Genomic DNA, 24,882 nt, shown 5'->3' on the forward strand with positions numbered 1-24,882 from the left:
CACTCTACATCCGCTGTACACGCACTTCCGCTTCCCTACTTTCCCGGTTTGTTTTGTTTTCACGACCGGCATTTTTAAAAACACGAGCGAAGATGGAGCAGCACGAAGAGCGGTTGATCGAGGAAGTGAGGAAGTACGGACATCTATACGACTCCAGTTCTAGTCATTATAAGTAACCGGAGGATAAACACTCCACTAACCACACCCACCAACTACTCCTAGCGACTTCGCGCCCCCTTGCGTTGTGGCGGTGAATAACGTCGCGCACGCCTATTACTCCCCGCTCAACGATAAATCACAACTGTCTGCGAAAAGCTATCTGCGAAAGCCTTGTCGCAAGAGCATGCAGAGGCCTTTACTGACACTTGCCCAAGGTGAGCACCCAGACTAGTGGAGGGAAGGAGGTGTCTTACTTCTCCATTCTAGACCAGCTCCAAGCTGGATCTAGCCACTGCCTTTATAAGGTGGGCCAATAATCACTGAGGGCACTGAACACACACACACTGTGAAAATGCATTGTGCTTTTATTGTGTCTTGCATTAACTGTACTACTATTTAATGAACAAACAAGCATCTCATAAATAAATCATTTTGAGGTTAAACTGTGGCCTGTTTATTGAAATGTATATTAAAACTTGAGTTTGTTTTCTCTACTGGGATAATTTCGTTATTAATCGCTTTCAGCTTTCACGTGATGTGTCTGAAAATCCATTAAAGTCTATTAATTTCCATACCCCGCCCCTTAGAGCCGCGAAGCTCCGCCTCCATCCGGCCTCTATTAAACCTCAGTCAGCTCTTTTCCTCTGATTCTGATTGGCGCGGCGTAATAAACGGCGCGCGTTCTCGGCGTGTGATTGGCTTAAGTCTGTGCGAAGCCCCGCCCCGGAGCGGATTCCCCGGAGCGGCCGCAGGGGCTGGTGGAGCAGGGCGGGATGGCAGCCTGGGCTCGGGGACATGTGTGAGGACTGGAGTGTTTGGAAGTGAAGTCCAGTTCCGGTGAGAGACGCGGTGCATTTCATTATGTGGAAACTCAGATAGGACTCATTTATAGCGTTTGAGACATGGCTGAGGAGAAACATCACTCTGAGTGATGACTGTTTCAGTTGAGTTGATGATGTTCCAGCGCGTGAGCATGTTATTATTTATATTTATGTTTATTGATATGTTACTGATGTGTTTTTGTTTATTTGTGGAAATTGTGGAAATGATTGGGGGGGGGGGGGTGTTCATAAAAAAAAGAAAGAAAGAAATGTCTGTTAATGGTGCTGTGGATCAGAGGAGACTCAACATTCTGTTTCTGCTTATTTCTAAGGCTGGTTTTGTTCGGATTAGTACATTTAACATCTCCTGTTTCTTTTCCCCCAATAAACTCTCTTTCTCTTGTTCATCCATACAGTAAAAAGTCAAAATTCACATCCAAATTAATCTCGCCTACTAACTGTTTTAAATACTGTCGTAGTCTGTCAGCATAGTATCTGAACACACACACACACACACACACACACTCTCTCTCTATATCTCCAGGCCTGCACGTCTGTGTTTTACTTTTTTCCACCCTGAACCCATGAGGGGTGTAAACTTTTGCACGTCAGCAAAGGTAACGTTGTCGTGGTTACAGCAATGCCCGCGTGCTACTGTAGTAAATAATACTGTTTTGATATCATGCTAGTGTGTGTGTGTGTGTGTGTGTGTGTGAGATTTTGTTATTCAGATTTTAAGGTTAAAAAGCCTAAATAAATAAAAGTAGCCGATTTACTGAAAATATCTCGTATCAATGCCATATTGTCAAACCATCCAACTTTATATTTGAAGAATATTATAATATTTTAATTAATATGCAAATTAAAGAGCCAAACTGGGCGGCACGGTGGTGTAGTGGTTAGCGCTGTTGCCTCACAGCAAGAAGGTCTGGGTTCGAGCCCCGGGGCCGGCGAGGGCCTTTCTGTGTGGAGTTTGCATGTTCTCCCCGTGTCCGCGTGGGTTTCCTCCGGGTGCTCTGGTTTCCCCCACAGTCCAAAGACATGCAGGTTAGGTTAACTGGTGACTCTAAATTGACCGTAGGTGTGAATGGTTGTCTGTGTCAGCCCTGTGATGACCTGGCGACTTGTCCAGGGTGTACCCCGCCTTTCGCCCGTAGTCAGCTGGGATAGGCTCCAGCTTGCCTGCGACCCTGTAGAACAGGATAAAGCAGCTACAGATAATGAGATGAGATGAAGAGCCAAACTGACCTTCTCTTTCTTCACAAGTTAAAATAGGAATTTAAATCAAATTTTATGTTCTCATCCCATTCTCATTATCTCTAGCTGCTTTATCCTGTCCTACAGGGTCGCAGGCAAGCTGGAGCCTATCCCAGCTGACTACGGGCGAAAGGCGGGGTACACCCTGGACAAGTCGCCAGGTCATCACACGGCTGACACATAGACACAGACAACCATTCACACTCACATTCGCACCTACGGTCAATTTAGAGTCACCAGTTAACCTAACCTGCATGTCTTTGGACTGTGGGGGAAACCGGAGCACCCGGAGGAAACCCACGCGGACACGGGGAGAACATGCAAACTCCGCACAGAAAGACCCTCGCCAGCCACGGGGCTCGAACCCGGACCTTCTTGCTGTGAGGCGACAGCGCTAACCACTACACCACCGTGCCGTCCAGATTTTATGTTATATTTAAAAAAAAAACCAAATGTTGTTTAAAAAAAAAGCTTGTTTGGCAAATAAAATGCAAATCTATCTATCTATCTATCTATCTATCTATCTATCTATCTATCTATCTATCTATCTATCTATCTATCTATCTATCTATCTATCTATCTATCTAAAACCATATACCTTTATAAGGTTAATCTCTTTTGACATTTTTAATGCATATCTTACACTATAGGGGTGTTCACACGGCACATATTTGCATCGATGCTGCACCGATGCATTTTGTTGCGATATATCTTACACCGGTGTAAATTTTGTGGAGCGTTCACATGTCACAGACCTGCTTACTAGAGAGAAGCGTGTTAGCACCGGTGCAGCCCCACTTGCGTTCACACGGCAGTTTTTGCGACCGTGCTATACGATAGTAATAATGCAGAAATGAAATATGCGCATGCGTGAACATGTACTTCCTTTTCCCGCCTTGTTTGTGATTGATATATCGAAAAACCATGGTTTATACTGTATGTACTTCTCCAGACAAACTTTCTACGTTGTGGTCTATCAGACACCGTAAAAGGGTAAAAGAGAGAAAGGAAAGGTTGCGCAAGTACAAGAGAGCACAAAAACAACGCATTCTACAATTCATTCGGCAACAAATCAACGACTTCGTGTCGTTCATGGCCATGTGGACGGTTGTCATGGCATCACCAAGCGCCGGGAAAACAACGTGGATGAAGACACATATGCAATGCCCGTATGTAATCAACTCTCCTCACGCGTAGCGAGTCTACCCCTGTAGCGTTCAGACATCCCATTTTATATCGGTGCTGCCCCGCAAACTAGCATTTACTCCGGAGTAAATTTCTTAAACCACCTCCCGAGCAGGGTTAGATTTGCACCGGTTTAAGCAGCTTTCAGGGGCTACACCGGTATAACTTTGTACCATGTGAACGCTCTACCGGGGCAGCCCCGGTGCTACACCAGAGTAAAAGTTGCCGTGTGAACACCCCTTTTGGGAATCCAGATCATCATTAAATCACTAAATCATCATCATCATCTCTCTACACAGACGATAAACACTAGCTCCAGTATGTAGTCCACGACACAAGTGGAGCCTGCGGCAGCGAGCTGTTTGGGATCGGGCCATTCCAGGGTGGCAGATGGGGGCTGTTGTGTTGTGTTGGGATGAGTCTCAGCTTGAGACCACGGTTGATTAGCTTTAGTCACCATGACTGCATCGCCAGTGACATAAAAGCTGTTATGTGTTCCACATCACGTCGCATCATGGGCGCTTTTTTGACAGGATTTTGTGTCTGAGGATGTTTGGATGACAATTTGTGCTCAGGAGAGACAGGAAGGGGGTTTCAGCAGGGGCGGGTGGGGTGGGGTGGGGGGTAGCAGGAGTGTTTTTGCCTTTATTTTGGTGAAGAGTTGGAGGGGTGTTAAAGGAGGTTGGGGGAAGGAGGCGGGTCACATGCATGAGAGAGCCTGTGTGTTGCCGTGTGAACGGAACACTTATTGTCCCGGCAACCTTTCAGAGTGGCTTCACTGAGGTCCTTACTTCTCCTCGCCCCCCTCCCCCACCTCTCTGTCTTTTTCTCACACACACACACACACACACACACACACACACACATTTCTGTTATTTAAAAGTTCTTATTAATGAAGCAAAAACGATTAGGAAAGTAATCAGCTAAAATCTTAATATTCAGTGTACTCAGTATTATATGAGACCTGAAATCACATATTTACATTTCCAGTAAAATTTGGGTGAATTCAGATATATTGGGAGAGTTTCTGAATTTCTGAGCTTTATTCCCAGCACACAGTTCATTTCTGAAATCCTCGACGTGCTGCCTGTGTCCGTGTGAAGGAAAATGTGTCTAGACTATTCAAAAGAAGCATGGCTTATCCTTTAGTCAGACATTTCTAGCGATGTTTCGTAATGTGGCACAATTTGGAATTGGAACGCAGCAAATTCTAAATATTTGCACATGATTTAACTGAACTTTATACTTCTGTGCAGCACGACATCTTATTAGTCACGTGTTATGTATTAGTCATGACAGTCTTATAACTTTTATGAAAGCTCTAGCCAAAGTGCAAGTCATTTTTTTTTGGAAGGAACTTCCTGTTGAATGAGAATGATGACCATGCCGCCTTACACTCACTGGCCATTTTAATAGGAACTTGTTCTTGATTCGAAGATTCCTGTTCTTAGCTGCAGGAGTGGAACCCAATGTGTTCTTCTGTTTTCTGTTGCATGCTGAGATGCTTTTCTGCTCACCATGGTTGCTATGAGTTACAATTGAGGTATTTCACCTGACGTCACAGGGTCACGTGACGCCCCGGTGTCCGCCATTTTGGACGTCAAGCTAGCTAATGTCAACAACAGTAGCTAGTGTGTTACTGTAGCAATGTTTACGTTCAGTCATTTGGATGAGTGTTAAAACCTTTCAGTCTCAAGTTTTTCCTTTACTGGATTTACTAGTTTACTGAGCTAGCGCGCTCGGGCAGGCTAGCGCGCGCCGGCCGCCGGCAGGCTAGCGCGCACTAGCTCCCAGCTTGCCCGAGCGCGCTAGCTCAGTAAACTAGTAAATCCAGTAAAGGAAAAACTTGAGACTGAAAGGTTTTAACAGTCATCCAAATGACTGAACGTAAACATTGCTACAATAGCATACCAGCTACTGTTGTTGACATTAGCTAGTGCTAACAGCTAGCTGCTAGTACACTGCTACAACACAGACACCGACCCTAATAATACAGTTCTTAGTCATTGCCTGGTAACAGCAAATTTATAACGGGCCATGTCTCAACAGACTAAGAAGTTATTTCAATGACATTTAATAACATTTTGTTTATCCTGAGGACCGAAAGTAAATGAAAATGTGAACAAACCTTAGCTGTAATAAGATGGCGACCACCGGCTCCAGGGACGACCCGCTGATGTAGGCATGTTACCCAGCCTGACACAAAATATTTGTAGGTATCCAAACTCTTATACGCTTTCAGATCAATACCTGTGTATGGCGATGGGTTTTTAACGACATAGGTATACAGATCATGTGGGCCGAAGTCAGGTAAAGACGAGGGCTTCGTGTACTTCCGTACGTCAGTGAACAATCCTGGTGGAAGCAGGTAAACATCGTTCTCTAAGCCTGCTAACCTCAATTTTTGCAAATACCTCTCCCTCTGCGCGCCCTGTAAATGCCCTACGTCACTGGATAGTGAAGGTGTTTTCTGCATCTCGCTCCTTTTTCTTTTATGTTTTTCGTTTGTCGCCTTCCTCGCATTCAAACTGATTCGAGCCGTGACGTTCAAAATGGCAGCATCACATGACTTGGTCACATGAGTGAAATACCTCAATATCCTTCCTGGCAGCTCGAACCAATCTGGCCATTTTCCTCTGATCTCTCTTATCACCAAGATGTTTGTTTCCACCCACAGAACGGTCACTCACTCAGTGTTTATTGTTTCTCGCACCATTCTGTGTAAACTCTAGAGATTGTTGTGTGTGAAAACCCCAGGAGATCAGCAGTTTCTGAAACACTCAAACCAGCCCATCTGGCTCAAACCAACACCCGTGCCACAGTGAAAGAAAGTCACACTTTGAGGCCATTATTAAAAAATGTTCTGTTTCCGGTCCACCGGCCGGGTGAGTGCCGTTTGTGCGGTTGAAATTTTTTTTTTAACGCCGGTTTTTCGACATTTTTTTCTGGGTCGTAAATCTAAAATCGAACTTGACATTTACGCATTCCCAGAGCTTTCCACTAAGGCTCATACTAGCCAGCCATGACAAATAAGTAGCCAGCCGGGGGGGGGGGGGGGGGAGTAAACACAAAATAAACTCCTGTGCATGCAGTTCCCAGGATTAAATGTATTTTCCACAGACCATTTATTTATTCACTTTACTCAAATACAAAGTAAAATGGCAGTAAATCTTCTTTCTTTTCTTGAGTATTGCATCATGAGGCGTTCCTGGCTTGTAAATCTCTTATTTTCGGTGCATGACACATTCACGCAACTGAGCATGCTATGAATTAACAACGACAACGGTCTGCAGTGGTGGCTACACAATTACACACTCAGCGAACATTTCTCCATTTGTGTATGAAAACACACTCCAACCACTCAGTTTGGTTTCATTTACAACCAACGGTGTCTTTTGATGCCAGCACGTAATTGAACGAGAGAAGACTGGTTTACCGGAGACAAAATAAGCGTCATCTCTGCTTCTGTTCCCTCCGACGGCCCCGACACACTACTGCCTCCGCCGAGTGCGCGCACACGCACACACACTGCATGTCGGGGCTGCGGATGAGTTACTCTCCCTTGATCAACGAGTCGGCGGGGAATTTGTGGTTATTATCGGTACAAACAGCGCGAATCACAACTTAAATGAGTGCGGTTCAGTTTGACATTATTGTCAGTCTGTTAGATAAACATTTAATTTTATTAAAATCGAAAATTAATATTTAGAGCCTGTGGGCTACAAAAATAAGTCATTAAAGTAGCCGGCTGGACTTAATTGTGTAGTCGGCTGTATGGCCGGCAGCCGGCGCTTGTGGAAAGCCCTGCATTCCGTGCAGAATATAGAATTGAATCAGCTCTGCGCATGCACTGTGCGGCACAAAAAAATGGCAACCACCATGAAGGAAGGAGATCCGGAGTTTTCAAACATTTGCTTAAAGGAACAGTCCACCGTATTTCCATAATGAAATATGCTCTTACCTGAATTGAGACGAGCTGCTCCGTACCTATCCGAGCTTTGCGCGACCTCCCAGTCAGTCAGACGCAGTCAGACGCGCTGTCACTCCTGTTAGCAATGTAGCTAGGCTCAGTATGGCCAACGGTATTTTTTGGGGCTGTAGTTAGATGCGACCAAACTCTTCTGCGTTTTTCCTGTTTACATAGGTTTATATGACCAGTGATATGAAACAAGTTCAGTTAAAAAAATTGAAACGTAGCGATTTTCTATGCTATGGAAAGTCGGCACTATAATGACAGGCGTACTAACACCTTCTGCGCGCTTCGGCAGCGCATTGATATCTGAGCTCCGTATCAATGCGCTGCCGAAGCACGCAGAAGGTGTTAGTATGCCTGTCATTATAGTGCGGACTTTCCATAGCATAGAAAATCGCTACGTTTCAATTTGTGTAACTGAACTTGTTTCATGTCACTGGTCATATAAACCTATGTAAACAGGAAAAACGTGGAAGAGTTTGGTTGCATCTAACTACAGCCCCCAAAAATACCGTTGGCCATACTGAGCCTAGCTACATTGCTAACAGGAGTGACCGTGCGTCTGACTGCGTCTGACTGACTGGGAGGTCGCGCAAAGCTCGGAGAGGTACAGAGCAGCTCGTCTCAATTCAGATAAGAGCATATTTCATTATGGAAATACGGTGGACTGTTCCTTTAAGTGTGAAATCGCAAAATAGTATTCTAGCGAACAACAAAATAGTAAAGATTCAGAAAAACAAATCATTCAGTGATCATTTTAATAGTGTAATTTCATCCGAACTCGGCCTAATGCTCGATTTAGAACTACAAAAAGTCCGTGTGTCGGGCATTTTAAGTACCTTTGTAAAAGTTTTGGAAATGTTGCAGTCAGCATTTAAAATGCTAACTTAAAGTTTTTGTACAAGTTTCAGTTGATTAAACCGTCATATTTTATTAAATGTGTCTGCTTTTGTAATAAAAAAGTACTGAAAGAAAAAGCAAACACAGCATTGCGATTTCTTATCCATCCGTAATAAAAAAAAATCCCTCCCTCCCGATTGAAAATTTTTTGCTCACCCGGTGGACAGGAAACGGACTTTTTTTAAGGATGGCCTGAGATCGCAATTTTCCCCATTCTGATGTTTGAACGTTGTGAACATTAACTGAAGCTCTTGATTTGTATCTGCGTGATTTGATGCATCGTGCTGCTGCCGAGGAATCAGCTGATTAGAGAACTGCATCAAACAGCAGGTGAATGAAGGGGTGTTCCTAATAAAGTGGCCAGTGAGTGTATATAATGTCACATGAGTTAAGCAGTTTCACTGCAAACTTTTCACTTTCACTGATCAAACCAGAACATAAATACTGCTAAGCTGGCTTTCCATGAACCTGTTTAAAGAAGATACGCAGAGCCGTGGCCTCACTTTCATTTATAAATGCCTTGAGACCTCAAGAATGGCACAGGAATAGTTTTAAGCGTTAACAATAAATCTAATATAGTAATTTTTACAATGAAAGTGATTCATATAGGTAGCGGTCTGAGTGAATGACCTTGATATCTGTGACGTCACAGCAGGAAGTCTATCGGTCTCATCGCCATTTCCGCTATACTAAAACACAGAGCCGACTGCAACTCGATCCTCCATTTTGAGCTAATTTATCGCCATGCCACGTAGATATGTTGCTGGTGGGTGCAGCAACACGACAGAAGGTGGATTTACGTTACGTTCATGGCCCAAGAATGTTCAAACTGCAAAGATTTGGGCGCGTTTTGTGAGAAATTCACAGATTGGGTGCCTACGAAGTGATCTCTGCTCTGCACATTTTACTGATGACTCGTACGAGACCTCTGATCTGTTGAGGAGCGTTGGCTGTATTGAAAGAGGGTGCAGTATCAACAATTAAAGGAAAAGAAAACTACAAGAAAAGGAAAGTAAGTTCAGTTGCACCAGTTCTCCCGGAGTGTGAGGCGAGCAGTAATGGTGGAGTACTCAGCATGGAGAAAATGGAGAATGAGTGGACTAGTTGTCAGGTTTCTCCGCTGGATATGCTTCCCTATGCTTGGCTCAGCAGTAGTATTTCACCCTTAGGTGGAAGAAACGAATGAACGAAGAACTGAAAGTCAGATTGTTTCAAAACAATTGGCCACAAGCTCTGCCTTCAAGAAGCAAGAACACAGATGGGTAAGGTGCGACTCTCATTTCGATACATAACAAAAACAACAACACTCGTTGTTTACCTGCATTTAGATTAATACATGTAACTTGTATTGTGTATTTAAGTTACCGGTATAAGATTATTTAATTTGCTTCAGAATGTGATTCTCAGTTAATCTGATTATTAGCTTTTTACGTTTTATCAGTGAAAATGCATGCATGGACATGTATGTTGCATAAGTTATAACACCCATCCTGTTTTAATGAGAGTCACATGAGACTGTCAGTTCAATTCCATCCCATTCTCTAGACGGCTTTGTTCTCTGGCTTTATTTCGTAAGGCGGGGGCCTCCATGGCCGACGTGTTACTATCGGATTCACTTTCCGACGGTTCGAACTGATACGGTTCTACGTGTATAGCAGTAGCATGTACACACACTTCAATTTCAGGACTATCACAGTCAGATGTATTACTGTCTGAGGAATCCAGAGAATCTCCAATAAATCCGAACGAAAAGGCCATTGCAACCATTCTCGCCTGCTGAGTCTGGCTTTGGTCTATAGCACCGGTTCCCGCTGTGACGTCATGCACTCAGGGCTGGCTGCTCAGCGGGGCAGCTCAAATGCCAACTTTGTGGTCGATTTTAACTCTCAAAAATATATGTATATTTTTTATTCCGGCCGGCACGGTGGTTAGCGCTGTTGCCTCACAGCAAGAAGGTCCTGGGTTCGAGCCCCATGGTCAGCAAGGGCCTTTCTGTGTGGAGTTTGCATGTTCTCCCCGTGTCCGCGTGGGTTTCCTCCGGGTGCTCCGGTTTCCCCCACAGTCCAAAGACATGCAGGTTAGGTTAACTGGTGACTCTAAATTGACCGTAGGTGTGAATGTGAGTGTGAATGGTTGTCTGTGTCTATGTGTCAGCCCTGTGATGACCTGGCGACTTGTCCAGGGTGTACCCCGCCTTTCGCCCGTAGTCAGCTGGGATAGGCTCCAGCTTGCCTGCGACCCTGTAGAACAGGATAAAGCGGCTACAGATAATGAGATGAGATTTTTTTATTCCCATTTATGCAGCATACAAGAGTCAAGGATGGAGATACTATCCACTCAGAAACGTATTTAAAAATAAAGGTTCTGCATATCTCCTTTAACGCCCAATTTGAAACTGTGAACTAAAAAAAACTAGTAATGGGATTTCACGTGAATTTAGAAAAAAAAAAACCTCACTGTAAAATAAATAAATAATGTTAAAAAAAAAAGTATATACTCAAATGAGGTGATTTTTCAGATGACTTGACAAAGCAATATTTCACTGAACTGAAATGGAAACACTTTTTTTTTTGCATTTAAGTCACATGACATGCAATCCGAGCTCAACGTGCCAACACTTATCAGGTCTTGGCGATCCATCAGTGGGTTGAATTGGAGCGAGTGTCGTGAGCGGAGAAAAATAACATACCGTAATATCACTCAATGGAAACAGACCACTCGCAATTGTGTTTTGTCGACGTTTTTTGAAAAAAATTGCTTTTATTTAGCGCAAAACTGTAACAGAAACCTGCCTCTTCTCTCTCTCTCTCTCTCTCTCTCTCTCGCTTTCTCTCTGTCTCATCATACTCTTATTTTCATTGCACCGTATAATTAGCCCCAGCTGCATCCACGCTTCCATCCACACCAGAGTTGCAGCACCATGGAGAGAAGCCGCTCGTCATGAACACTTTCCAACACACACAGACTTTTTATCTCATGCACGATAAACAATGCAATCTTTTACACCACTCTGAACAACCTGAGTCTTAAATGTCTGATGCTGATTGAAGAGCTTAATATTTGAGTCTGATTTTCTAAAACAGGGCTAAAGTTAGGATTCTGGATTTATGACAGAGATTTCAGAGTCTCCAGTCAGACCTCACAGCTCTTAATTTGTCCAGAATTACATTGCAGTTTATTATACAGTACAATGTTTTTACAGAATAAAACACATTCGTGCATACTGCTATAATCTCATCTCATCTCATTATCTCTAGCCGCTTTATCCTTCTACAGGGTCGCAGGCAAGCTGGAGCCTATCCCAGCTGACTACGGGCGAAAGGCGGGGTACACCCTGGACAAGTCGCCAGGTCATCACAGGGCTGACACATAGACACAGACAACCATTCACACTCACATTCACACCTACGGTCAATTTAGAGTCACCAGTTAACCTAACCTGCATGTCTTTGGACTGTGGGGGAAAACGGAGCACCCGGAGGAAACCCACGCGGACACGGGGAGAACATGCAAACTCCACACAGAAAGGCCCTCGCCGGCCACGGGGCTCGAACCCAGGACCTTCTTGCTGTGAGGCGACAGCGCTAACCACTACACCACCGTGCCGCCCTTGTAATGACTTGTTTTGAATAATAAAACGGTCTGTATGAGAACTTGCTAATCCTGTCACGCAGTGGGCACTGTGCAGTCAAAGTTATGACGGGGCATCGTTTCGTTTGTTTATAAATACTGTATTTTATACGTTTCTGAATTGCAAATATGCCTACATTACGCATTACAAATGCGTGAAATACTCACCGATTTTCCATCAGCCCAGCTGATCGGTAGGACAAAACTCGGTCCAAATTCCAAGATATGACGTCATGTGTTCTGCGCATGTGCAGTAGGCTTGGTAGGACAAATCCAAGAGGTAGGATAACTTTACAGAACACCAGATCGCTCCATTGTTTGTAGCTGTTGATGTTGATTTTAAAAGTAACTCAGTAAATTACACAGGGAAATGAACACTTAAAGTGAATATTACAGGTAAATTCAGGAGCAAGATCAATGTAATTCTCCTATTTTATATTAAACTTTGGTCAAAAATCTGTCACATTTTGCATTTTGTGCAATTTTTTTTACCTTGCGCAATACCAGAAAAATTCAGCTGAAATCAAGCCATTTGAGGCGAATTGGTCCGCCTCTGAAAAAACTTGGCATTTGGATTTCCCGGCAAACATTGATTTTCGTGACGTCAAGTGCGGGACGCCTCCTTCTGAATCCTACGCCAGCGCTGGTTTGTTTATGAGAAAAACGACCTCGGGTGGTTTTCTGCAAATTTCTTCAACGTTATCACGTAATTATTAAAATGGTTAACAGATGTATCGTAGGAGGGTGTAGCAACACCAATCTTGATGGGATTAGTACTCATCGTTTTCCAAAAGACCGGACAATGAGAGAGAAATGGGAGCGCTTTGTGTGAGGCACCCTGAAGCCGAGGACCAAAGCAGAGCCGAGAAAAAGACCAAGAAAATCACCGATTCACAAGTTGACTGTTGCCAGGGTAAGAAATAAGAGAGACTATATTCTAAATTAGGTGTTCCTGTGTTTGTGTGGTACACGGATAATGTTATTTATTGACACACACAAAAGTAAACACCACGAAAGCGCTGGGCGATAATACACTTAGATTAGATTAGATTAGATTAGATTAGATTAGATTAGATAGAACTTTACTGATCCCTTTGGAAGAGTTCCCTCAGGGAAATTCAAAAGATACAGTCCACAGCCTGGTAAAAAGCAGCCAAAGTAGATTCCAAAGTAGCGTGTTTAAAGTCCCCAGAAGTGATGATAAACGCCTCAGGGTGCTGTGTCTGCAGCCTTGCTGTGACAGAGTGAATCCCCTCACATGCAGCGGCTGCGTCTGCCCTCGGAGGGATGTAAACACAGATGGTGATGCTAGCGGCTCCAAGTCCGGGCAACATAAGACTGTCTTTATGGAGAAATGTCCCGGGTTACACCAGCGGTTGTTCATGTAAATTTTGAGTCCCCCATCTTTGCCTTTCCCGCATGCTTTAGTGTCTCTGTCGGCTCTCACAGCAGTGAATCCCCGCAGGTCCACGTTAGCATTCGGTACAAGGTGTGTTAGCCATGTCTCCGTAAAAATAAATAAGCTGCTCTCCCGGTAAATCCGCTGGTTGCTCAGTGTGGATAGCTCATCGACCTTATTCGACAGCGAGTTCACATTCCCCATGATAATGGAGGGAATGGATGGTTTGTAGTGCCGCCGGTTGTCCGCTAGCCTAGTTTACTTCACATGTATCAAGGGATACGCGTGTCAGGGCTTGAGATCTTGGGACGTGTCAAACACATTAAATGTATATACAACCCTGCTTAGCCGATTCCATGTGTGTAGCTTATGAAATCTTTCTCCTACAGTAGCCAGTACTCTTCTAAACGAAGAAATATATAAATACATAATAGAAAAAATATGATTTATGTAACAATAGATAGATGAGCATCGATACATGAATCCATGGGTTTAGAAGCTCAGGTGACAATTCCATATTTCAGTGCAAAATCGCTAGCTGCTAAACTTGGTCTACACAGACTGTGCACTGAAAACGTGCAAGCTCTCGCAGCCTGCTGGCGGATCCGCACGTGACGTCATGAATCTGGCTCCAGACTCCCTTGGGATTTTTCCAGATGCATTTTGTTATTTTATTTTTTTCTGCTGTAGACAGATGGCCTTGAGCAAAATTATCCTTCTGGATGAGTGTGTAAAGGGACATACTTTCATATTAAAAAAACGAAATTGGTCCAGGATATGCACTTTAAGTCTGAGTGAAAAATACTGTAGCGAGCGTGCAGCGTGGAAAAAGAGTCTGGAGACAGAAATCTTAGTTTCTTGGTCGTTAGCCTGTAGCGTTCGATAGCACTGGCTTGACCGCTGCATTAGCATTCGTTAACACTACTGATGAACGCTACACTGGCTGGAAGGTGACTTCACTGCTGTGCTGATGGCGCTGAGTCGCAGTTAAGCTCGCATTGGCCTTCAAGAAGGTCTAGGGCGATACATTTTTGGTCCCTCCCACTATAAATCAAAATCTGATTGGTTAATTCATCTGTCACTTCCTACATAAACATACACTGCCATGGCCTTCTGTCTTGGCAATGAAGTCCGAACCAATGAATGAGCCAGCTCTAAACTTTTCTCAGCCTAGAGACAACAAAATCTTACTGGATAATAACTATTATAATGCTTTCAGGACAATAACCCTTTCATTTCTGAGACAAATTTGATAGAAAATGAGGCGGAATTAAAATTAGAAGAGAATAATTATAATGATGAAAGAAATTAAATATAACATTTGAAATGCTGATATGTTTGGGCTTCTCTGAAGGTGTAGAAGGCCCTGACGGTTCCCCTCTGCCTCTTGTTCCACGGAAATTTGTTGTCAGAGAGTTACAATGTTTAATTATTAAAGAAAAACACATTTTTTATATATATTTATCATTTATTTTTATCCATTTACAGTTACGTTTAATTTTTATGGAACATCCACAATAATTTTTATGGAACATCCACACCCACAAAACAAGTACTTACATTATAGCAGCGATAAACACTTGTTCCCTCACCAGCCACTAGTCTCAGGGTATGTCTACTGTAACACAGTATGTTTTAGTTTTAAAACACCATTTGCGTCATCATTTCTAAACGTCTCCATTTCCAGGAGCCTTTCCAAAAGTCTCAGTTTCTTGAGGTTTGAACACTCTGGAGTCGTGTGGACGCCAGGCGTAAACATAGCAAAAGTGATGCGTTTTAAAACTAAAATGAACCATATTAACGCGGACGTAGCCTCAAACGCAGTTTGTCATGTTAACGAGGCGAGTACGCGCAAACTCTGATACTGGAGACTCCTTCCATCTGAGTTAAAACATGAACATGTCCTTCCACCATATCAACAACAATACCACGTTTTAACGGTCTTTGATAAATAGTGACACTTTGTTTTATGAGGTTTGGATGATGTGGAGTATCCGCCATACAAGCCCCTGGACTGAGTTGTTACTACGGAAACAGTGAAGTATGTATTGCCTCTTTTCCACCAAATCAGTTCCAGGGCTGGTTCGGGGCCAGTGCTGGTGCTGGTTCATAACTTGTTCAACTTACGAGCCAGCTGAGAACCAGTTTGCTTTTCCATAGCTCCGGTGCTAAGGGAAGCCACGTCATTACGTCGCTGTATACATCAGTTACATCGTTGTATACGTCATTACATCGCTGTATACGTCAGTTACGTCGTTGTATATGTCATAACGTCACTGTATACGTCAGTTATGTCACTACGTTTGCATAAACCTTGGCGCGAATATCGAAGCAAAAACAACACGGAAGAAGCAGCAGCAACAACAATAATAATAATGGATGACTTCGCGTTTGTGCAGCTGCTGCTTCTCGTCGCTTAAAAATGGCGATCTTTCGCGGTCTTGTTATTGTTGTTGGTCTTAACAACTCCGCCCCGCCCCCCCCCCCCCCCCCCCCCCCCCCCCCGCTGACATAAGCGGTTCTTTCCTCTGGCCTAGCAGAGAGTTGGCGCTAGCCTGGAACCGGTTTTTCTGGCCCCAGAGCCAGTTCTTTGTCAGTGGAAACAGAAAACCCGGTTCCAAACTAAGCACTGGCCCCGAACCAGCCCTGGAACTGCTTTGGTGGAAAAGGGGCATTCATACAAACCTGTGTTTTTCGAGCTACCGTTATAGAGAATTAATCAACATCTTCGGACCAATCGAATTTGAGAATTCAGGAGCCCTGAGGTCTCAATGACATGTTGAGTTCTTCGGTGGATTTTGGTCTCATGAGCAGATGCGAGGGGCGTGGCATGAGCTGATATAAGCCCAGAGAACCCTCAGCACTCAGCCTGGAATCACCTTACCATATTACGCTGACAGATGCACACACACACGTACACACACAGGTTGGACCGCAGTGTTTTGTGTGTCAGCGTCTTTTATTTGAGCACAATGCAGCTTGATTTCTCCCTCAGGCTATGGTTAAGTGTGTGTGTGTGTGTGTGTGTGTACTGTTAATGATGTAAGATGGGCATGTCTACAAGCTTTCATATATGTATTTGCCCTGCGATCTCACTGCATTGTTCTGGAGGACAGGAAGTCAGAGATGGGACATATAGAAGAACAGGAAGCTGCAGGCTGGGTGGGGAAGTGCAAAACAGGAAGCAGGAAGGTGAGCAGATAAGATGGCCGCCCCCGAGAAGCTTCCCCGCCATCCCTCTGGTCCTCTCCTTCATTTTTTGACTTTCAACCCCCCTTTCAGCCAGTCACATGGCAGATGGCCTCTCAGCTGGACGATCTCCACAGGGGTCGGGATCACACCGGGTTCCTCACGGTGTCCAGTTGCACTCAGTGACACGTTCGACGGCAGCCAGAGTGTTTTCGCTGATAAGGAGTAGGGCTGGGCAATATGACGGTACAATATCCATATCATGATGAATTAGTTCACCTTTTACAGAGATATTATGGGTATTGTGATATCTTTTTTTCATCCGGTTTTTGTTTTGTTTTCCAAAATTAGGTCTATAACTACAGAGCTCCCTAAGAGTCATGGTGTTTTTTTTTTTTGTTTTTTTTAGCTACTTTTGCATTAGGGTTAGGGTTAATGAATGATCTCCGCCCATGTTCGTGAAGCTCCACCCTCAGGGTCTGTGGTGGCCTGTAGAGTAACGTGTCTATTAAATGACTGCCTGAAACGCATCTAATCATAATCCAGCGTTCAGTTTTCCTAAAAGGTTCTCAGTCACTCAATACACTTTTTTGCTGGGCTTTATGCAGGTCCTACATACAGTTGTGCTCATAAGTTTACATACCCTGGCAGAATTTTTGCTTTCTTGGCCTTTTTTCAGAGAATATGAATGATAACACAAAAACTTTTTTCCCCACTCATGGTTCGTGGTTGGGTGAAGCCATTTATTGATAAACAACTGTGTTTTCTATTTTTAAATCATAATGACAACAAAAAACATCCAAATGACCCTGATCAAAAGTTTACATACCCCAGTTCTTAATACTGTGTATTGCCCCCTCTAACATCAATGACAGCCTGAAGCCTTTTGTGGTAGTTGTGGATGAGGCTCTTTATTTTCTCAGATGGTAAAGCTGCCCATTCTTCTTGGCAAAAAGCCTCCAGTTCCTGTAAATTCCTGGGCTGTCTTGCATGAACTGCGCGCTTGAGATCTCCCTAGAGTGGCTCAATGATATTGAGGTCAGGGGACTGAGATGGCCACTCCAGAACTTTCACTTTGTTCTGCTGTAGCCAATGACAGGTCGACTTGGCCTTGTGTTTTGGATCGTTGTCATGTTGGAACGTCCAAGTACGTCCCATGCGCAGCTTCCGGGCTGGTGAGTGCAAATTTGCCTCCAGTATTTGCTGAGAACGTGCTGCATTCATCTTTCCTTCAACTTTGACCAAGTTTCCTGTGCCTTTGTAGCTCACACATCCCCAAAACATCAGCGACCCACCTCCGTGCTTTACAGTAGGAATGGTGTTCCTTTCATCATAGGCCTTGTTGACACCTCTCCAAATGTAACGTTTATGGTTGTGGCCAAAAAGTTCAATTTTGGTCTCGTCACTCCAAATTACCTTGTTCCAGAAGTTTTGAGGCTTGTCTCTGTGCTGTTTGGCGTATTGTAGGCGAGATACTTTGTGGCATTTGCTTGGTTTTAACAGAGCCCCTGATTTTCCATTTGTTAATCACAGTTTGAACACTGCTGACTGGCATTATCAATTCCTTGGATATCTTTTTGTATCCCTTTCCTGTTTTATACAGTTCAAGTACCTTTTCCCGTAGATCCGTTGGCAATTCTTTTGCTTTCCCCATGACTCAGAATCCAGAAACGTCAGTGGCTGGATGAAAGATGCAAGAGTCTGTCTGGATCCCAGAAACTCACTCAGCTTTTATGCACACACACTGATTACAAGCAAACAGATCACAGGTGAGGATGTTACCTTTAGTAGCCATTCAAACCCATTTGTGTCAACTTCTGTGCATGTTATCAGGCCAAAATCACCAGGGTATGTGAACTTTTGATCAGGGTCATTTGGGTAGTTTCTGTTGTCATTATGATTTAAAAAGAGAAAACACAGTCGTTTGACAATAAATGGTTTCACCCAACCACTAAGCATGAGTGGAAAAGATGTTTTTGTGTTATCATTCATATTCTCTGAAAAATGGTCAAAGAATCATAGATTCTGCCAGGGTATGTAAACTTATGAGCACAACTGTATCCTCCAGCTTACTTAGACAAGAAAGGAATAAAAAAACCGGACTATTACACCTTTAATATTTTGTACTTGAAGTTTTCAATTGTTTAAAATATATTAAAATGTTGGCATTAAATCATTTTTTGTGCATGTTGCTTTTCTTTCTTTTTTTTATTTATTTTTTTTTCTCATGGCCCATAATTCTTCAGAGAGGTGTGTGTGTGTGTGTGTGTGCTTTAAATGGTGTGATCGAGCTGTAGGGGTTAAATCTCACTAACGACAGTGTGACTGAGAACTGGTTTAGTTTAGCAAAACTGGGAACAGATGGATGTGTGTTAATCCCCAACTGAGCTCCAAACCCAATAAACAGCATGTTGGATGAAGCGTGGATGACTTTGAGTGTGTGTGTTTTCCATCAGGCTGAGTGTGGCGAGGGAGAGCCATGCCACTGTTGAAGAGGAACATCGAGCCCCGGCACCTGTGCCGTGGTTCGCTGCCCGAGGGCATCGGTAGTGAGCTAGAGTGTGTCATGAACAACACACTCTCTGCCATCATCCGCCAGCTCAGCAGTCTCAGTGAGTACACACACACACACACACACTCAAAGTCATCCACACTGAGTTTAGGAGCAGAATAGCTTCCGCCGCTGTTCACGCTGTTATTCCACCACATGGACGCTTCACACTGTTCATTTCTCCAGTTAAAGGGAAGTATAATGAAGTCTTTACTGACTGCCTGGTCCAGCTCATGGTGCTTTCAATCAGGCTACTGGTTTGTTTATATTTTGGGAACAAACGACTACATATCCAGCTAAATTCGTTTGAAAACATTGCAGGCAGGAACAAACAAAAACAGCTCCGCAAATAATTCGTAACGAACTGGAATGATGTAGCTGAGGCTGAGGAACTGTATGAGCCAGAATTCACACACCATGATGATGCTCCTACTGGGTATGGAACAATATATAGTGCAATGATAAATCGAGACAGAAATTTATAACAATTAGGTTTAAAAATCGAGGCTTTAAATAATGAATTATGATTATTATTAGCGGGAATGTACATGACATCACTGTAGGTGGAAGTAACACAGCACCAATGCTGCGAAAACACAAAAAAACCCATCTAAAATGGGAAAGAGCTGTTGTGTGATTGACTGGATAAATAGATTTAACAAGAAATCCAAGCTCTCTTTTTACAGACTGCTGAAAGATAAAGAAAAGAGAAGCAAATGGAGGGAGAACAAACATTCATAAAGGTTTATTAAAGAAAAGGCCTATTTGTTGTTAACTTTTTAATTTTTAGTATAAGGAATATTTTAGGTACCTAAAGTGGAGGAGTTTAAGTATCTCAGGGTTTTGTTCACGAGTGAGGGTAAGGGGGAGCGGGAGTTGGACAGACGGATCGGGGCAGCGTCAGCAGTGATGCGGACGCTAAACCGGTCTGTTGTGGTAAAGAGAGAGCTGAGCCAAAAGGCAAAGCTCTCAATTTACTGGTACATCTACGTTCCCACTCTCACCTATGGTCATGAGCTATGGGTAGCGACCGAAAGAATGAGATCGCGGATACAAGCGATAGAAATCAGTTTTCTCCGCAGGGTGGCTGGGCTCTCCCTTAGAGACAGGGTGAGAAGCTTGGTCATTCGGGAGAGACTCGGAGTAGAACCGCTGCTCCTCCACATCAAAAGGAGTCAGGTGAGGTGGTTTGGGCACCTTGTTAGGATGCCATCTGGATGCCTCCCAAGGGAGGTTTTCTGGGCATGCCCCACCGGGAGGAGACCCCAGGGTAGACCCAGGACACGCTGGAGAGATTACATATCTCGGCTGGCCTGGGAACGCTTCAATATTCCCCTGGAAGAGCTGGTGGAGTTGGCCGGGGAGAGGGAAGTCTGGGCTGCTCCGCTTAGGCTGCTACCCCCACGACCCGGATCCGGATAAGCGATAGAAGATGGATGGATGGAATATTTTAGTTAATTAGCTCCTATATGGCGGCACGGTGGTGTAGTGGTTAGCGCTGTCGCCTCACAGCAAGAAGGTCCGGGTTCGAGCCCCGTGGCCGACGAGGGCCTTTCTGTGCGGAGTTTGCATGTTCTCCCCGTGTCCGCGTGGGTTTCCTCCGGGTGCTCCGGTTTCCCCCACAGTCCAAAGACATGCAGGTTAGGTTAATTGGTGACTCTAAATTGACCATAGGTGTGAATGTGAGTGTGAATGGTTGTCTGTGTCTATGTGTCAGCCCTGTGATGACCTGGCGACTTGTCCAGGGTGTACCCCGCCTTTCGCCCGTAGTCAGCTGGGATAGGCTCCAGCTTGCCTGCGACCCTGTAGAACAGGATAAAGCGGCTAGAGATAATGAGATGAGATGAGATGAGTAGCTCCTATATTTTTCTCCATCCTTTACAAATGTGAGTAGATAATTATTATTGAAACAAAAGTATTTTTTTAATTTAACAAAAGGAATATTTACATTTAGAAAGATGAGGAAAATAAGTGTTGCATATTTGGTATTAATTTTTTTTTCGTTTAATTTTGGAAAATCCAATCGTGAACCCAGTGTCGTGAATTGGGTGAATGGTTACATGCCTCCTCCTGACATTTCTATCTTTCTGTTTTTTTGCCGTGTCCACCGGCATAGTAGTGGTGTTTTGGCCACGCCCACTTCGGATACCGATAGTCATTGCGTTACACCCCTGCATCAGTACATCCGTCTCATAGTATTTTCATTGTCCATCCAAAACCTGCTCCCTAAAATCTGTTTCTCTCCTCAAGCCGCGTCTTCAGCCCCTCACCCCGTGTGTGTGTTTGTGTGTGTGTTGTATTGTAGATGCCTGTAGAGGGAGTGGAGTAGAGCCTTCAGCAACAGATGTGTGGGTTAAATATAAATGGCTAAACACAAAAGCCGGCGGGGCGGAGAGGCAAACAGAGGCAGGGCCTCTGTGTGTGTGTGTGTGTGTGTGTGTTAGAGTGGGAACACATAGAGACAAGGCCACAGCCTGTCTGTATTAGTGTGTATTAGATGCATGACGTGTGTTGGCGTGGGAATGCGTGTAGATGAGTATGAACTTAGTGTGTTTGTGTGTGCAGGGTCAAAGGTCAGGGCTTTTGAAAGAGCCAGGTCACTGTTCCTTCCTGTAAATATTTTCCTGAAAGCGTCCTATAGGCTTTTGTTCGACGTTGCCATTATAAATAGACTCCATTGTTTGTGCTGTAATTCACTGCTGTGTATTACTGAGCGCAGGCGTTACTGTACCTCAGCAGCAGGATCACGACCCGCCATCAGTTTCTCCTTCTCTAAAACAGCCCGTTGATTTTTCCACCAGCGGCAGAGTGTGTGCCGGAGGCCATGACAGTACAGCGAGCTCAAAGTGAGGGTGGGAGATGCGGCATAAATCTGATGTCACGTCACAGGACTTGAAGCTTGAAGCTGTTTTCATAAGACATGAGCGTTCATTTTCAGCGTGAGTGTAGAGTCTTAGGTAAAAAAAACAAACATGATATTGACTTAGTTTATTTTTTTATTTGGTTATTGCTGGCTTTAGGCTGGTATTCATTAATGAAAAACTAAATCATAGAATGGGGAATGTCGGACACATATTGCTGCCACTTCAGAAAAAGAAAAATGGATCAGTATGACGTTATAACGTGAGGTTATAATGCCTTTCAGATTTTTCATAAGTAGGTCGTAGAAAGAATTTTCCCAGCACCAAATTATTTTTGTTCAGTGGACCGAAAGCTACTGAATTCGAATCACAGACTTCCAATTTTATTAGGTTTTTTAAAATAGAACAGTTAATGAATTTAAGGCCATGTGGCCCTGAATTCTTCACTATTTTTTCCTGCTTCACCATGACCCAATACAAGATACTACGTCATGCATCACGTGGTGGGCTTTCCCCGTTCACGCAAGGCATTGTGGGATACAAATTTGAAACAGGAGCGAAAAATGAATGAAATGTGAAATGCTGACTACAGTAACGGAAAGCGAGAAGAAAAGACATTATGTTATATACGAAGGAAAGGAAACGCAGGACCAAACGAATAAATATCGGCGGTCAGCGAGCACCTCGGCGCGATCAGCTGTTCGTTTAGCAACAGAATGATGTAACTGTCAGTGCACGCTCAAAGGTAAACCTGTGCATGCGCACACACACGGACTTCCTCTGTCTGCTTGCGATTTCAAGCACATTATTTACTCAGGAATCCCTTCAAATTAAATAACTTCCCAGCCACAGGATGGTCTGATAGTTTGTGAGATATTACAGAAATAAACATATATCACAATGACCACATTTCAGATGGAACAAAATTTCACCGATTTTATGAAATTGAAAGACCGTCTCGCTTGAAGTTTGTTATAACGAGATACTTTCACATTATACCGACATTCGAACTTATCCCGTTCTTGTTAATCTCGTTATAACGTGATGAATTATTGCTATAACATAAAACATTTCCTGTTATAATTAGCAATTATTTGCTGAAGGTGAAGTGAATATCGGGGAATAATAACAATATGAAGTCGAGGTTGTTATTATTCACCGATATTCACTGAGCCTGAGGTGGATAATTGTTTTAGTATAAATACACATGGGATTGTTTTCAAAAATCAGATTAAAATATAATTTATTTAATTCTTCAAAAGCAGCATGTAAATGTCATAACGGCGTGACACAGATGCGTGTCACTTATTGACACCGAGTCATATAGACCACTTGCATGTGACGTCACAGCCGATCCAAATTGTAAACAGACGCCATCTTGTCGGTCAAACGCCATATTTCCGCCTTCTACTTCTGGTTCTACTTCTGCTTCTACTTCTACCTTTTCTTCTGGAAAACCCTACTATATACAGTGGGGCAAAAAAGTATTTCGTCAGTCACCAATTGTGCAAGTTCTCCCACTTAAAAAGATGAGAGAGGCCTGTCATTTTCATCATAGGTATACCTCAACTATGAGAGACAAAATGAGAAAAAAAAATCCAGAAAATCACATTGTCTGATTTTTAAAGAATTTATTTGCAAATTATGGCGGAAAATAAGTATTTGGTCAGTAACAAAAGTTCATCTCAATACTTTGTTATATACCCTTTATTGGCAATGACAGAGGTCAAACATTTTCTGTAAGTCTTCACAAGGTTTTCACACACTGTTGCTGGTATTTTGGCCCATTCCTCCATGCAGATCTCCTCTAGAGCAGTGATGTTTTGGGGCTGTCGCTGGGCAACACAGACTTTCAACTCCCTCCAAAGATCTTCTATGGGGTTGAGATCTGGAGACTGGCTAGGCCACTCCAGGACCTTGAAATGCTTCTTACGAAGCCACTCCTTCGTTGCCTGGGCGGTGTGTTTGGGATCATTGTCATGCTGAAAGACCCAGCCACGTTTCATCTTCAATGCCCTTGCTGATGGAAGGAGGTTTTCACTCAAAATCTCACGATACATGGCCCCATTCATTCTTTCCTTTACACGGATCAGTCATCCTGGTCCCTTTGCAGAAAAACAGCCCCAAAGCATGATGTTTCCACCCCAATGCTTCACAGTAGGTATGGTGTTCTTTGGATGCAACTCAGCATTCTTTCTCCTCCAAACACAACAAGTTGAGTTTTTACCAAAAAGTTCTATTTTGGTTTCATCTGACCATATGACATTCTCCCAATCCTCTTCTGGATCATCCAAATGCTCTCTAGCAAACTTCAGATGGGCCTGGACATGTACTGGCTTAAGCAGGGGGACACGTCTGGCACTGCAGGATTTGAGTCCCTGGCGGCGTAGTGTGTTACTGATGGTAGCCTTTGTTACTTTGGTCCCAGCTCTCTGCAGGTCATTCACTAGGTCCCCCCGTGTGGTTCTGGGATTTTTGCTCACCATTCTTGTGATCATTTTGACTCCACGGGGTGAGATCTTGCGTGGAGCCCCAGATCGAGGGAGATTATCAGTGGTCTTGTATGTCTTCCATTTTCTATTAATTGCTCCCACAGTTGATTTCTTCACACCAAGCTGCTTACCTATTGCAGATTCAGTCTTCCCAGCCTGGTGCAGGTCTACAGTTTAGTTTCTGGTGTCCTTTGACAGCTCTTTGGTCTTGGCCATAGTGGAGTTTGGAGTGTGACTGTTTGAGGTTGTGGACAGGTGTCTTTTATACTGATAACGAGTTCAAACAGGTGCCATTAATACAGGTAACGAGTGGAGGACAGAGGAGCCTCTTAAAGAAGAAGTTACAGGTCTGTGAGAGCCAGAAATCTTGCTTGTTTGTAGGTGACCAAATACTTATTTTACAGAGGAATTTACCAATTAATTCATTAAAAATCCTACAATGTGATTTCCTGGATTCTTTCCCCC

At 43.7% G+C, this 24,882-nt stretch overlaps 1 protein-coding gene across 3 annotated transcripts in view; it reads left to right on the forward strand.

Moving 5' to 3' along the window:
- The first annotated feature begins 920 nt into the window (after window positions 1–920).
- Window positions 921–24,882, forward strand: part of wasf3b (WASP family member 3b) — a 36,260-nt gene continuing 12,298 nt past the window's right edge. The window contains exons 1-2 of one of the 3 annotated variants that reach the window (XM_060900845.1): window positions 921–996; window positions 18,970–19,125. In XM_060900845.1, the coding sequence (XP_060756828.1) occupies window positions 18,993–19,125 (133 nt within the window). In that variant the 5' untranslated portion in view covers window positions 921–996; window positions 18,970–18,992. Of the gene's footprint in view, window positions 997–1,070; window positions 1,127–17,891; window positions 18,283–18,969; window positions 19,126–24,882 lie in introns of those variants that run through there. The other 2 variants (XM_060900846.1, XM_060900847.1) reach the window with 2 other exon arrangements.

This window comes from Neoarius graeffei, chromosome 19, assembly GCF_027579695.1.
Source record: "Neoarius graeffei isolate fNeoGra1 chromosome 19, fNeoGra1.pri, whole genome shotgun sequence".
NCBI lineage: Eukaryota > Metazoa > Chordata > Actinopteri > Siluriformes > Ariidae > Neoarius > Neoarius graeffei.